Genomic DNA, 16605 nt, shown 5'->3' with positions numbered 1-16605 from the left:
TTTCATTTGGGACTCTCTCAGGAGTCTTTTTATTTACTATATTTTCCTTAATAAAGTGTTATTTTCCCCTCCTCACTTGTTTGCCTGTATTCTTAGATTCCTGTTTGGTGGCAATAGGAACTCCAAAGACAGCTACTCAAGTCCAGGCCATCTGGACCTGGAGAGAAGGCCCACTGCCCTCAAGATACCCATAAAACCAATTTCATGTGAGTGTTTTCATTGGAGTGTGATATAAACAAATGAATTTAAAAGGATGTTTGATGGAAATTACAATTATAAAAATCTAAAAAATAGGTATTATAAAAATATTTTTAATTGAGCTACATGTGATAATGATGACTAAGTTGTCAAGTCAATGTCTAAACTCTTTTTTCCATATGTGCAGGGAGGTACCTACAGGAAAAATATAATTAAAAAAAAATGTTTTCTATTTCTTAAGTTAAAAATGTTGGCAAGTTACATTAGGAAACACTATTGCATTTTTTCAACTGTTATATGCTGTTTACTTGTTATTTATTTATTTTTTTCCCCTCAGTCTCAGGTGAAGAGCCCCTGCCAGTTGAGCCTAGGATGGAAGGGAGAAATCTGTTCCCCTGCACCATCTCATGATTCAGAATTTACTTTTTCTTCGAGGCAGAGGAAACAAATGACTTATTTTATCATGTTCACTTGATCCTTTTAATTAATAGTATTGGGCTCCTTTACAAAGTTTGTAATATAAAATTAACTTCCTAGGAGATTTTGAATAATGATTAGGTGATATACAAATTTTCTACTCACTAATTATTCAACAAAATTAAAGCACTCAAAACCAATATTATAAACCTTAATTAATATGAAGTTCTACCTTTATTGTCAAATTTGCTCCTGGGTGGCAATGTCATCTTAAAATATCAAGCACCTCTTTGTAATATTACATACCAAACAGAAAAAAATATATATCATACTATATAACACACACTATATGTATCTGCATATATGCATAAACATTGAGAATTCTAGGTGCCTAGTAGTTAAATCATGCTTTTCTTATGGCTGTTTTATTTATTTATTTATTTATTTTATGTCAGACAACTAAAGTAATCTTCCAATTAAAGAGCCACATGTTGCTGGGAAGTTACCTAAACTTTTGTTAGCTAATTCAATAAGCAAAGGCTGGATCAAAAACATGAAGCAACAATAATACAGTATATTAAAACAATCATCATATAATAAATATAAATTATAAATAAAATTATTGAACATTTATGAATTGGCTGTGTGTGGCAACACAGGCAACCCACATAAAATTTGTGAGTGAAAATGTCAAGATAAATGGTCGAGAAATTTGATATATTCCCATGTTACAGCGGTTTAACTAGAATTACAGAAACAGAAGCACAAAATCTTCTCAGATCAGGCATTTGGATTGTTATTAATCTCAGTAATATTCAGTGTGTTTCTCTAATTATTCAAGGACTTAGTTATTTCTCTATTTTTAAAAATATTGTATATTTATTTATGAGAGAGACAGAAGTATCCTTCTTTAATCGCAGTTTGATATTTCAATTTCTAAAGCAAATTAATTTGTTCAAGATCGGGGTTCGTCTTACTTTTCAGACAGAAAATAGCAACGCTGGGCATCACTATAACTTATTATTGAAGGAAGACAGTACATTTCAGGAATTGAAAGCAGTTTCCTGGTCCTACTGTTGCTCTACGTTCTGTTCGGCAGCAACATCAGATGGACAAAATTCCCCAGACCTACTTTACACTACTCAGTGGGAAGTTCTGGGAAAAGGTCCAACAATCATGTTAATTGAGATGATTAAATGCCTGCTAAAATTTGATTTAACTATATATTCTACTTTATTATAGTATGTAGGATAGATGGATGAAAGACTCCAACATACACATTACTTGTTTAAATTTAGCACCTTGTTTAAGCCTATCATGCCATTTTACTACTGATATAATAATCTAGGAACAAAATCTTAAATGTCACCCAGAGGCACCCAACACCTCATCACTGAAGCAGACCAAAAATGAACCCGACATGGCTCAGGGAAATTTTGCGGAAGAGGAAGTGGAAAGAATGTCAGAACCACATGTTGGGTTATGATACACAGAGAGGTTTCTCCTACCCAGAACTGTGGGCTAACTCCACTATGCATGACCCATATTCCTCAACAAGGAGGGGCCAGGGGGAGAGAGCAGGACATGGATGAGCCTAACAATGATACCAACTTGACTGTATTCACTGAGTACAAAACTAATTAATAAAAAAAAAAAAAAAAAAAAAAAAAAGTCAGAGGGTTAGTTGCAGAATGTAGCTCAGTTGGTAGAATGCTTTCCCTGCCTGCCAGCCTGCATGAGTCCCTGGGTTTGATCCTCAGAACTGCATCCACCAGGCATAGTGGTTCACTCTTGTAATCCTGGCACTTGAGAGGCAGAGGCAGGAGGATTACCTCGTTTGAGGAAAGCCTGGTCTGTATAACTTGGTCTAGACCACTTAGGGCTACCTAGTGAGACATTAACTCAAAAATACAAGACAAAAAAAAAAAAAAAAAAAAAAAGAATGGGAGGGGGAAACGGAGTGGTGGGAGGGGATTATGATCATGGTATATTATTGTGGTAGTTTGAATAGATGGGCCCCAATATATTTAGTTTTTTTATTAATTCGTAGTTTGCATTTACAGCCACCTGGGTGGATCTTAAGGTGTGGTGGTGGGTTTCAGATTTCAATCTAAAGAGATGCAAAGTGTGTTAGCTGGAGTTCCTGAAGTGTGTTGTGCTGTGTGGCTTTTGGCTTTTAGGCTGGTGCTTCTCTCTCTTTTTGGTCCTGTGAAAGGCCAGCTATTTCTGCTATTATGGAACTTCCCCTGGATCTGTAAGCTGCAATAAATTTTTTACAAGCAAGGAGTCAAACAGGACCCTACACACTTCTGCTCCACATTGATTATGTTGCCTCTGGGCCTTTCGTTATTGCCACTTTCTCTGCAAAGCCTCACATATGCTTTACAGTTTTCAAGACTTCATTCCACCCTAACAGGATCAATTACTGTGCCCCTTTCCTGACATTTTCTAAAATCATCAGGAAAAATGACTGACCTTCTAGTAAGTAGATGTGGATTTCAAAGGATAAGTTTTCCCAAGTCTGTATACAAGCTTTCATTTCTCCTGACTTCCAAAATAGAATAAGAAAGGGGAAAAAGAAAATCACAAGGCTAATTCTTTGGCAGGTGATTTCAATGAAACATGTTTATTGTGTGAAGTTGAATGCTTTTCTTTCCCAAAGGAAAACCCTTCATATTAAAACCAGTTTAAAGTGTCACTGCCCTCATTGAGGTAGGGTGATAGGAAATCAGCGGAAGCTATTCCATCCATGCCTCTAGAGTATACATTTGGAACTCAAGGTTTTTCAAATTAAGTGTAAAAATTGATCTATAACAGTTTATCCATTAGATCACTCTGTTTCTAATACTGGTGGGTTTTGAGATTTAGCATAAACAGGAAATAGGTTTTTTTGTTTGTTTTAAGACAGGCTTTCATGTACCATAGGCTGACCATAAACTCATTATGAGGCTGGTTATGATGTCAAACTTATGATACCCCAGCCTCTATATCCACGGTGTGAAGATTGAAGAGTGAGGGGATTATAGGTGTGTGTCACAATTGCACAGTTTATATACAGAAGTGGGCATATAACACAGGGCCCCTTGAATGCTAGGCAAGCACTCTACCAACTAAGCTGTATCCCCAGCCCAACAAAATAGTTTTAGAAAACTAATCAGCTAAATACTGATTTCTTGGATCAGGCAATAGTGCCTCTAAAAGTGGAACTTTGAAGTTCTCTCCTGAACTGGCAAAGAGCATTCAGAGCCCTTTGACACTCTCATCTCTTTCTCTGGGTTGTTTCTTTTACTAGACATACATGAAGGAACACTCCCTAAGGTCCCCTTATCTACATATGCCATGGATCAATCAGAGGGAACACTGATGTCTTTGGTCTTCTCACTGAAACTTATTTATCTAGGAAAATTAAGCTCTCACACAGGAAATGTAGCATCACTCTGAGAATCCAACATCACCTACTCTTCAATGAAAGTTGGAACTCAAATAACTCTAGGTAAAAATTTGCAGAACATACATTTAATCATAAAAATATGTTTTTAAACATTTTATTTATTTATCTGAGAGAGACAGAGAAAGAGAGAGAGAGAGAGAGAGAGAATGGGCATGCCAGGGCCTTTAGCCACTACATACTAACTCTAGACACATGTGCCTCCTTGTACATCTGGCTTACCTGGGTCGTGGGGAATCGAACCTGAGTCCTGAGACTTTGCAGGCAAATGCCATAGCCACTAAGCCATTTCCAGAGTCCCCTAAAATATGTTTGATATTACTATGTAAAGGAAGTTTTTCAATATCGTATAACTTTTTGCAATAATACCAAATACAACTTGAAGAAGTTAAGAAGACTTTAAATCTAAAAATGAACCAGGCAACACAATAAATATTATATATTTATAATATTTAGTGAACTACATAAACAAAGTTTGAGATGTCATGAGACTAAATTATAATCAATATCTAGGTTGTCTAGATAAATTCCCTTCATTAAATATTATATATGTCATTTAAAATTATGCAAATAGCCACATCACCATTAGAAAGGTTGGAATGAATGTAATATAAACTATAGGTAATTACATTTCTACAAAGTTAATATTCACTCTCAATTTTCTTAAGAAAATTCAAGCCGGGCATGGTGGCACACGCCTTTAATCCCATCACTCAGGAGGAAGAGGTAGGAAGATCGCTGTAAGTTTGAGGACACCTTGAGACTACAGAGTGAATTCCAGTTCAGCCTGGGTCAGAGTGAGACCCTACTTGAAAAACTTAAAAAAAAAAAAAATTCAATCAAAATTATTGTTCCCATAAAACTCACAGGTCATTATGAGTAAGTTTTTATGATAAGGTGCTTGAAAGTTGAGGGTTTTTAAAATATATATATATATATATATATATATATATATATATATATATATGATTAAAATAGGATTTTAAATTAAGATAAAATAGTTAACATTACCTATTACATTGTAAGCTTTTATTTTGCTTTGTGTCCAAATATATTTCTTAATCTCACAGTGACCTACGTATGGTGGTTTCCATTGCATGTTTCATGTTTCGTGAAGCCCTGAGAATTTCCAAAGGCCTCAGGGGTTGCCAAGAAGGAAGGACAGACACAGTCCACCTTCCACATGGCACATATAAATCAGAAGTTTCCTTACAAGAGTCCCTCCCTCTGAACTTATTGCGACCTGTTGTAAAATGAATTCATGGAAAACAATGATGATTGATTTTAATGGACTGTAAGGGCCAAATAAAAGGTGTATTCAACTCACTGATGATTTTGAATTATGCCATATTACTTAGAATTAGTATGACTTTCACAATTAAATATCAGATAAAAGTAGAACTAGAGTAAGGATATTTTTTAATGGCAAATGTGAGCAAAATTCATTACCCCCTGGAATGTCAGGGTTTCAAGGAGCTCACTAGACTTTAGTCCAATCTGATCAGTTCAAGTGTATTTTTAATTTTTTTTTCTTTTACTTCTACACAATTCAACCAGAGGGAATATTTCATCACAAATATTCATTTCCACCTATCAGAACTTGCCTCAGCAAATGTGGAAGGGTACTTCAGTGTCCATATACAATTTCAAGTTGATACCTCAGTTTGCTCACTTGTGATCTTCATTCTCTGACATCATTGGTCATAATAAATTAGTTATGTTTCATTTATCTAAACAAATTGAATATTCTGGAATGTATTCTTTGCGCATTAGTGAGTTCATGTGATTACACATGTTCACATGTTTGTGGACAGGTATGTTTCTGTGTAGGGGTGTATGCAGATGTTGTACTCATGCTAATGATGGCTTGAAGTTGACAGCCATTCTAGGCCTTCCTCAGTACTTCAATTCAACCTTTGAAACAAAGATTCAACCTAAAACTAGACCTAGAACTCTCCAATTTATCTAGACAACCTAGATATTGATTATAATTTAGTCTCATGACATCTCAAACTTTGTTTATGCAGTTCACTAGGGTACTGAGGTCTTATTCAGAAAGTCTTCCCCTATTCCTAAATACTAGAATGTTTTTCCTACTGTTTCCTTTAGTTCTTGTAGAGGTCTAGGTCTTATACTGGATTCCTAAATCCATGTGTAGTTAAGAAAACATTTTAGAAAGTTCTTTCACTATTATATGTGCTTTCAAAATAATTAAAGTTTGTTGCACCAATGTCATAACTCACTTACTAAAATATCTATATACTGACATGCTAACATGCTAACATACTATTTATCTCCAAAAATGTGGAAGCGAAGATATATTAACCTTACTTTTGTATGTATTGTATGGCTGAGCCTAAAAATAAGATAAGAAGCATTATTCAAATAGTAAAGATGTCTGGAGCACTGATCATGGACTATAAAACAGAACTAATGATTTATAAAGAAAAAGCATATCTCAAGAAAAAGAAAAAAACTACAATTTTGGCTCAGTGTCATATATATATATACAGAGTTCCAAATAAATAAACATTGTTCTTACTGTCCAGGTGTTTACCCTGTGCTTGGCGAAAGTGATGTCTGGAATTGCCAGTTCACTTGCTCAATGCCATAAATTAATGAAATGAATATCAGTGCTCATGCAATGGAAGAGCAGACAAGGTTTCTTAATACTTTAAAATTGTTGAGTGATCTTTCACAATGCTTTGGAAAGTGAAGCATGTGAGAAGTTATTCTCCCAACATAAAACTGGCCCAAGTACATTTCTGTACAGGCAGGCTCTCACTCTACCTTGTTGAGGAGTTGCCTTAGAAAACAACGTGAGTGTTTCATAGGCATGACCCTAGCATGTGGAAGTTATATGAGCACCATGCTCCACACATTCTCAATCACTTTCACCCTTTCTAATATTTGAAATAATGTGAGCATATGGGACTTAAAACCTAAGAATTACATTATATAAATAAAATATTCCATCATAAGCATGGAGCTACAGAATAAAAAAAAATAAGCAAATACCAGTACATGCAAATGGCATAACAAACAATAAAGCTTTGGAGTCCCAATTGGTGGGGCATAAGCACATGGAAATAATTTATCTGTGAATATTATTTATGCAGATCATCAGAGAGAAAATAAGTATCAGCTGCTGTCAGATGCTGTTTGTAAGAACATGGCTGTGGTGACAAGTTGAAGTCTTAGGTACACAACTCTCATAATGAATGTTCCGCCTCATTAAAACTGACTTGCGTATTCACAGCACAGGGGCATATGGGAAGGTTTTACCAACTAGAAGTATGAAATGAGACTAGCTTTAAATTATCCTTCTGAAACTCTATAACCAGTCAACAGTAAGAAGAGGCTGCTATGTCTCCAACATGAGGGTTCTGTCAGGAAAAGGAGGAATAGAAATTTCTCTGTGACAGGTGGTTCTTTGTTTTAATAGTGTCCTAAATCCTTGTCCTGTTTCCATAAACTAAATTACAACTAAACCAGTGATTTTAATCAAACTTTTATGTAGTTATAAAGATAAAAATATCATAAAATTATAGGACTTAAGTTAGACATAGAGGTCTTTTTAAAAATAGATAAGTTATTTTATGTGTATATGTGTACGTGTGTGTTTGCATGTGTGTGTGTGTGTGTGTGTGTGTGTGTGTGTGTGTGTATGTGTGTGTGTTTTCCAGGGCCTCTGGAGCAAAATGAATGCACCATTTTATTTTTTTAAATCTAGCTTTTTATAAGTAATGAGAACTGAACCCAAAACAGCAGGCTTTGCAAGAAAACATCTTTAACCACTAGACAAGCTCCCCAGCATGAGATCATAATTTACAATATCAACTAAATTATATAAATCCCATTAATGTATCCCTATCATATGATGACCCTGGAATAGGAGAACTTGCTGTTTTCTATCAAAGTCTAACAGCAAGTTGGTAAACTTCACTTCTTAGCTGTACCTCACTTTAAGCCATTCAGGTATCTATAGCTTCTGACTTCCAGTTCAGTTAACTCTAACATTTACATGAGTAATAAACTTTCTTATTTATTCATTGACTAATCCTCATCTTGGCTTAACATCTTATTCTTTATGTTTCTATGTCTGATTTTCTCTAATCATGTTCAAGGAAACTACTAAAAATTCTGGTTTAATCACTTGCATATATACTTTTAAAATTTAATTAATTTTATATTTTAACCTACAGTAAGTCTGTAAGGTAATGAATTTTATTAAGACATTTTTGTATATTTATATAATGTCCTTTGATGATATCCACACCCATTGCTCTCTCCTGTCTCCTGCTGTTATTGCTTTTCCAAATTGTCCTGCTTTACTCCTGTCATTTTAGAAAAACTTAGATTCTACATTCCAGAATGCACTTGTATGTACATGTGCATGTGACATGTGTACAATGTACTATATGCAATGAGTGTACAGTTGCCCATGCCCTGTTTACTAGCATACAGAGGAATATATTTAGGTGATATCCTTTATAAATCATCTGTATCACTGAAATAGTACAATTCTAGAAATTATCTAATATGAACATAGGACTCTTTTCATTTCCAAGCTACCTTGCCAATGACTTCAATTTCTACTCTATATCCCATTCAGGTTTCTTCCTTTGGGTTTTCCAATCTTGAGTGTAACTCTTATGTGTGTATCCTTAGATGGGACATGATTATTAAAGTGTAGTAAATAATCCAGAGATTTGTTATTAATACATGTAATCCTTAATGTGAAAGAGAAAAATCCATTAAAAAGTTTTATTAAAAAGGCTATTTTATTACTAAAATATCCCCTTCTTAAACTTTCCACATTTCCAAAAACTCCATTCTACATTCTCCTTTCTCCTTTGAAGCAGTGTTTTAATATTCTATTTCACAAAAATATGTGTAGGGTTCAAAGTCTGAGTATTGATAAAACAGTGGAATCACATATAATATAAATTAGATTATCACCTTATTTCATATAATTTACCACATACCTTATAAGTAGAATAAAGTAGATTAAAATTTAATAAGTTATATCAAAGAAATATAAAATACTAATTAGTACTGGTTATTGTGATAACACTCCCACTTTGACTATGTTCTATGAAAGAGAAATAAGCAAACCCCAGTCACACTGTGTCTTGCTGTCTAGCCCATTTGACCATGCCTTCCAAATCTGAATAAGTGCAGAAGAAAACTGTGAGAACTTCATGTGTCACTCAGGGACCCACTTTAGTCACAAGGATAAACTGAGGTCCATTAAGGATATGAGTTTTTATTTTTCTCAAGGTAAATATTCAATTCCCCAGCCCAGACACCTGAATCCCAATGTAAGAACTATTTCCTATTCCATACAGTTTTAAAGTTTCACTCAGTATAAACCCTATTTCAGAATCCTTAAATAAATTGATTATTTTTCTCTTTTCCCTACAATATATACAATATGGTAAATAACATACCTCAAAGTAATTTCCACTTGTGACATTTATTGTTCCCTTAATATTCTGTTCCTTGAGCCTCTACTTGATTACATATACTCTGCTCATTAAGAGTTGAAGTCCACAGTAGAGTCATGAAGTGGTATTCTCATTTTGCCACATCTGAGTGTGTGGACTTGAACAAGGTATTTGCTTTAAACATCAGTTTGTTGTTTATAAAATGAATGTGTCTCTTCACATTTTAGAGAATTGTAAGCACTAGTGATGACAAGTTAAAAATGCATAGCACAGTGCCTTGCTGCTAAGAAATGGTCCCCAAAGTGCAATTTCCATTGTTATAATAGTCATAATGAACTGATGAGGGTAGATAATAGAACTTCATATTTGGCATTCCTACAGTAACATTCAAATAACAGTGTTTCATTTTTAGTAAGAACAAAAGGTAATCTGGACATAAAGGAAGAAGAATTAATTTATTAGGTCTGTTCTTGCTTATGCCTCTGTGGGCAGACATGAAATGAAGCCATTGTGATGGAACATTTCAGATGACTAAAGGTTTGACTCAAATGGTTTTCCATAGGGAATGTCTGCCATTTCTTGATAAATAAAACTGTCTTTAGTCATTTTTCAGGCTAACAACCCTGAAATGTACTTCTTAATTCAACATAAATTTGTGGGCTGAAATATTTGACTCTGTGTTATACAAAGCATCAGCTGACTACGTATATAATCTATCAAGTAAAATCATATATTCCAAAAGAACTATTCATACATGCAGTCACACAAACAACAACATGAGAAAATATGATGTAAAGCAAGCTGAATTAGAAGATTACTGTAGTTTTGTTTTTTTTTTTTCCCTAATCAGGTTAGGGTTGGAGATATACTGAATGTAATCAAAACACATTATATACATATCCAATTTTTCTATTAAAATTGATTAATATAAGACAATATATGCTAACTAAAATATTAAAAATTATTATAAATGTGAGGACATTTTTATGACTGGCTACAAAAATTTCCTTCTTTTTGAAAATTGTTTACAAAAAATGACCTATAAATAGTCTCTTAAAATTATCAAAGTCAAATTCAAACATTCTAAATAATTATAGTGAAAAACATTATTTTCTCATTATCTCCCTTTCCCTTATATTGCTTTGCCTAAGCCTTTCTTTGCATGTATATGTGTGCTGTGTATGCGTGTTTCCATTATGCACTGTGCAGGCCAGAGTTATGTGCTGCACTAAACCACTGACTGAATTCTATATGCCTTAAAACACACACATACGGGGTTCCTCTTAATAAGCCTTATGCACTATTAATTTTTTGGGTGTCTTCATAAGTCATTCTTCTTTTCTTAGATTGACAAATTTTACCCTCTGACTTCCTCTGTTGTCTCTATAAAGACCAGCATTAATTTTCCCCTATATAGGCTCTTCCAAGTCTACTTAACTCTCCTTTTCGAACATAAGCATTTATAACTTCATTTTGTAAAAATACAAGTCCCAAGATGTAGCATTCAAAAATCTTCTACTTGTTTGATATTTGTTATGTTCATTTAGTTTCTATAGTTGCTATGTACTGATTATAGCAGGTCAGGAATTTTGGTGATAACAGAGATTTTAGCATGATAATGTAAACTTATTTCTGATTATTTAAAAAATGGAATGTATATACCTATTTAAGAAAATTGAAAAAAATGGGAATAAACAAAAAGAAAGTAGTGTAGAGACAGTGTGATTTAATCTAGTTATTATTTGCTTTGGCTAATCATATTTAATGCATCTGTTTATACACTTTTTATTGACTGTATAAATTAACACTGTGGATATTCTTAGAGAGATAGGCACAATTCCATAATATTTAACATGAATAGATTAACAGTAACATATCTGTAATAAATTGTTGGAGATGTAGCTGATATATGTGTTAGGCAAGAGAATGGGATGTCAGAGGGAAACAATGAAAGGGTGAGCTATAGTTATACACAATGACTAAGGCAGATTCTACCATGAACACAAGTACCAATCCAAGGCTGCAGTGACACCCTCAGATGTATTATTAGAGGACAAGCATAAAGAATGACAATACTTGGCTCCCACTAATGCATGTCAGTCCTCCACCATTATCTTCCTTCCCTTGAACAGTAATGCATTAAGTGTTCTTAAAATGACCTCTAATAATGAAATGAAGCCTCAGATGAGGTGAGCTTGAATTCCTTTAAGTGGAAAGCGTTAAGAGTACCCTGTGTGCCATCTCAAGAATTTAAAGGAAGCTCACATTTCATGTGTGTGTGTGTTTATATTTGGTGATAACGACACCAAGTTTATAGCTAGTCAGGGGATTCTCAGTCACTTTCTTGGCTGTATGCAGAATATGTAAATATACCAGGATTCTAATGATTACTAGAAAGGATAGTGAGTTAGATTAGAACACAAATCCATTCCCCCACTGCACATGGTAAATCAGCTCTAGGATATTTACACAGATCCTTTATCTCAGAGGTCAGATTCTGAACTCCCTGGTTTAATGGTTGCTTTAATGCCAAATTTGTTCACAATTATAACCACTATTATGCATTAGAAAGTTACACATAAGCTGAAGTTATACCCCAGGGCTGTCCTAATGTACCATCTCAAGGTTTCCAAGGAATCTCAATGAAATTGCCAAAATGTAGTTGAATCAAAACACATGACTTTAAAATCTTCTGAAGTATAAGTTGAATCTGCTTAGTAGATATTAGAATGTGGTTCATTTACCATGTGATTTACTGTTGAAATATCTGTTCATACCTTACAAGCTATCATTTTAGTTATACAAAGAGGTAAAAATACATGTTTAGAAAAGTCCTAGCTAAACTAAGAAGAAATGAGGCCCATGTGTTTATTTTTAAATTTCTTTCCAAAGCCAAACTATGTAAATTTCTTTGAATTTCCCAAATTCATGGTTAATAAAACAGAAGATGGCTTACCACTTCAAACACAATGATTTATAACACTATCATGGGAGATGTGTGTATCAGGACATTCAATAGTCATGTATTTTATTAGTATGGTTTAGCCACATTGCTTATCTATGATAACACTGTATAGCTGGAGTTACCATACTATAAAGGCAAAATTATGCTGTTCTCAAATTTTTGATGTTGCAAGGAAATTATAGAAAATAGAGTTGAAAATGACTGTCCTGCATTCTCTATCTATAATATTAACCCCAAGACATACAATCATATTCCAAATAATTTCAACTGAAATGCTGGTTCAGGAAAATTGACAGTGGATGTCATCTGGTCAAAACTTTCACTCATGTATTCAAGGAAAGAAGCTAGGTTCCTGCTTGATTTCAGGAACCTCCTCTGTCTCAGGTAAACAAGTCTGATTTGCTCTTTGGGCTGATGGGTTAAAATATGTTCTTTCTGTAGATTCCACAAATTAAAATATAATTTGAAGGCAGAAATGCATTTAATTAGAATAATAGAGAAGGAAGGATGGACTAAGGACCCTGGTTCGAGGCTCGGTTCCCCAGGTCCCACATTAGCCAGATGCACAAGGGGCGCACGCATCTGGAGTTCGTTTGCAGAGGCTGGAAGCCCTGGCGCACCCATTCTCTCTCTCTCCCTCTATCTGTCTTTCTCTCTGTGTCTGTCGCTCTCAAATAAATAAATAAAAAATTTTAAAAAAAGACTATATCTAATAGGTAAAAATGAAAAACTATTTTGATCCATTATATAAATCCTCTCCTTACAAAAATAAGCCAAGTTGTTACTTAAAAATAAAATGATGGGGACAGATTAGCTAACCCACCAAGATGATTAGCACTATCAGAAAAATATTCCAGAATATAAATGCCTGTGCCTGTTTCTATTAACACATTTCTCATGATTAGTTCAACCCAAACTTACAGAGAAAGTCATTGGTATCCTTTTATGTTATATCTTTAATAACAGAAATTGATTTTTTTAAAGCTGGGATGGTATGTTTGCAGGTTGAAAAAAAGGAATTTTAGGTACAGCATGGGCAACAAAATGCTTAGTAGGCATTTGTATTGATGAATTATTTTAGAAATTCGACCCAGGGTCCTAATATTATTGAAAATGTGCATGTATATGCCTCAGATAATGGAATTTGTTAAGGCACTAACTACCATGCTTGTTTGCATTTTAATTACAGAGAACTCAAAACAATGAAAATACCTCAAAAAGGCTGTACTTACCATTGATCCACCGAGCTTCGGGATTGTGAGTCACAAAGTCCTTCCTGAAAAGGTCTTCTAAAGATAGTCTGGTTTCTGATGAATTTGTGAGCTCATCTAAAATAAAAGTTGAAAATCTGAGGTCAGTTACTTCTCAGATTATTGATTTTCTAAGAATGAGATATACGATTTGGAATATTTTGCTTCAGAATATATGTTTAGGTAGATGTGAATACCAAGTGAACACTTTGATATCATTTATGGCATTTTGAATTAGTTTAATGACACCTCTTCTTTCATTATGCTTTGTGTTCTAGGCAGAGGTTTGCTATGTAGACCATACAGACCTTAAACGCACTATCTTTCTGTCTTCCCTTCCCAAGTACTAGGCTTATACCTAACTGTGCTACGATACATGGGTTCATGAACAATATAATAAATCATGCTATTTTAAGTGTTAAATTATCTCAGCTCATTCATGACTTCATAGTTGTTCCCCATGTTATATGGAGATACACAGTATTTAAACAATTAATAATATCTTTTTAATGTTGAAAAACACACATTTTTACCATTTCAGCATATTTTTTCTTAATTTTAAAATTCAATTTGATATATTCATATATATTCATATATTCATATATTCATATATTCATATATTCATAGAAAACTTATTCTTTTTAAAGAAATTAGGAATTATGGGGGGGGCATAGAGAGATGGCTAAGCAGTTAAGGCAATTTCCTATAAAGCTCAAGTATCCAGGTTTGATACCCTAGAACCCACGTAAGCCACATGCACTTGGTACCGCATATGTCTGGAGTTCATTTGCTGTGGCTAGAGGCCATGGCATGTTCATTTCCCCTCCCCACCCTCTCTCTTCCTGTCTCTCTCATAAATGAATAAATAAGAATAAAATGCAGAATAAAAAACAAAAAAACATATGATAGGTTTGAGAGAACTAAAGTAGAGGGGAAAAATTCTCAATACAGCAAAATGGACACCAAGTTCAACCAAATTATTACCTCCCAACAAATGTTAAGTGTGCTTAAGAATTTTTGACTTACATGTAAAGTTCAAAAAATAAGATGCTATAATTGTTTACAAATTCTTTATGCATGTGTGAGTCTATTAGTATGGGAACACATGTGTGGAGTTCTGTGAAGAAACTTGGGTTTCCGTCTTTACCTTCCACCTGGTTTGAAGAAGGCTCTCTTGTTCACCATCACATATACCAGATTAGCTACCTTGAAAGCTGTGTATTTTCCTGCCTCTGCCTCCCTTTACATAGTAGGCTCACTGAGGCATCTTCTACGCGATTTTAGATTTTCATGGATTCAGAGAATCCAAACTCAGACCATGATACTTGAGTATGAAGTGCATCCTAAAAGCCATCATCCTTTCCCCAAAGACGATAATTTACTGAAAACCACATAGTTTATTTAGCCACCAAAATCCAAGCAAGATGTAATTTTCTTTTTACATTCCAAAATCCAGAAATGGAAGGATGTGATATTAGTAGACATGAACTAGGTATTACAGATACCCTTTATATGCAAGAGGGCATAGTGACGATATTTTACTTTCTTTGCAAAAATAATAGCATTGTTTATTTGCTGTACAAATTCTTCTTTGTGACCTTTTAGCTATGACCTTCATTCTGACTGAAAACAAAATGTCAAAGACATATACTAATCTCATTAGATTATTTTTTTTAAAGTTCAGCACTTATGGCAGCAAGAGCTTTGTTTCTCCTTGCTGCTGGAACTAGAGCAGATTTAGGGGTTGCGAATGCACTCTGCTGTCCCATGAATTGGTTCAAGAAGTAATTTAAAAATATAAAAATTTATATATCATCACTTGTGTAACCTCACATGCAAATAATTATTCCAAGTAAACCTTGATAATGCTCAAACATGTCTTCTTACATATGAGAAGAAACTACATTAGAACTCCTTCAATTATGAACCTTTTTATTTGTTAATTTTTAAAAATATTTTATTTATTTGCAAGCAAAGGCAGAGAGACTCTGAGACAAAAAGACAGACAGACAGAGAGAGAGAGAGAGAGAGAGAGAGAGAGAGAGAGAATGGGTGTGACAAGGCCTTCAGCCACTACAAATGAATTCCAGATGCATGCACCACTTTCTGCATCTGGTTTTACATGAGTACTGGTGAATTGAACTAGGGTCACTAAGTTTATAAACAAATGCCTTAACCACTGATCCATCTCTCCAGCCTTTCAACTAAGAATCTTGTATAGACTGCTATATAGATATACACCTACATACATGTGCTAATTAAAAAAAATTCAATATTAAGACTTTCATTGAGGATGAATTACATTCATATTTTGTGTATATTCATAACATTTCATCATTCAAATCATTTTGATGATTTCCCATAATGATTATCTTTCCTATTGGATTTAGTCCTAATGATTATTTATTACTAGAAAGAGAACATTATCCATCCTACATGGTTATTATATATAAAGTTAGTGACTATATTATATAATTTCCATAACTGACTCTTATTTTTCTAGATGTTCAGTTATATCATCTTAAAATGTTTATTTTTTCTCTTCAACTTTAAACACACAGCATATAATGTATACATTTTTTGATAATTGTAACTCACATGCAGTTTCAAATAAGAACAATTTCACAGAGGACTGGAGTTGGCTTTGTGGGCAAAGCACTTGCTGCACAAGAGCAAGTTTGTATCCTCGGCATCCAGGTAAAATGCCAGGACTGAGGCAAAAACACCTTGAGCCCCAGCACTGGGGAGTCAGGAACAGGGGGATTCTCTAGGGCTTGCTACAGTGGAGAACCATGGTAAGGAACACTTAACATTAACTTCTGGGCCCTATGTTCACCATGGGCATAAGCAACTACACATATACATTGCCCACACACA

General features: G+C 34.2%; 1 protein-coding gene across 1 annotated transcript in view; it reads right to left on the bottom strand.

Annotated features, from left to right (window-relative positions):
• Positions 1-16605, bottom strand: part of Dpp10 (dipeptidyl peptidase like 10) — a 557899-nt gene that overhangs the window by 403506 nt on the left and 137788 nt on the right. Inside the window, exon 3 of the mRNA XM_045149057.1 lies at positions 13711-13806. Coding sequence (XP_045004992.1) covers positions 13711-13806 — 96 coding nt within the window. The remainder of the gene's footprint in view (positions 1-13710; positions 13807-16605) is intronic.

This window comes from Jaculus jaculus, chromosome 5 (genome assembly GCF_020740685.1).
Source record: "Jaculus jaculus isolate mJacJac1 chromosome 5, mJacJac1.mat.Y.cur, whole genome shotgun sequence".
Lineage (NCBI taxonomy): Eukaryota > Metazoa > Chordata > Mammalia > Rodentia > Dipodidae > Jaculus > Jaculus jaculus.
Note: the sequence above shows the minus strand (reverse complement) of the source record. Positions and strands in the feature narration are given on the sequence as shown.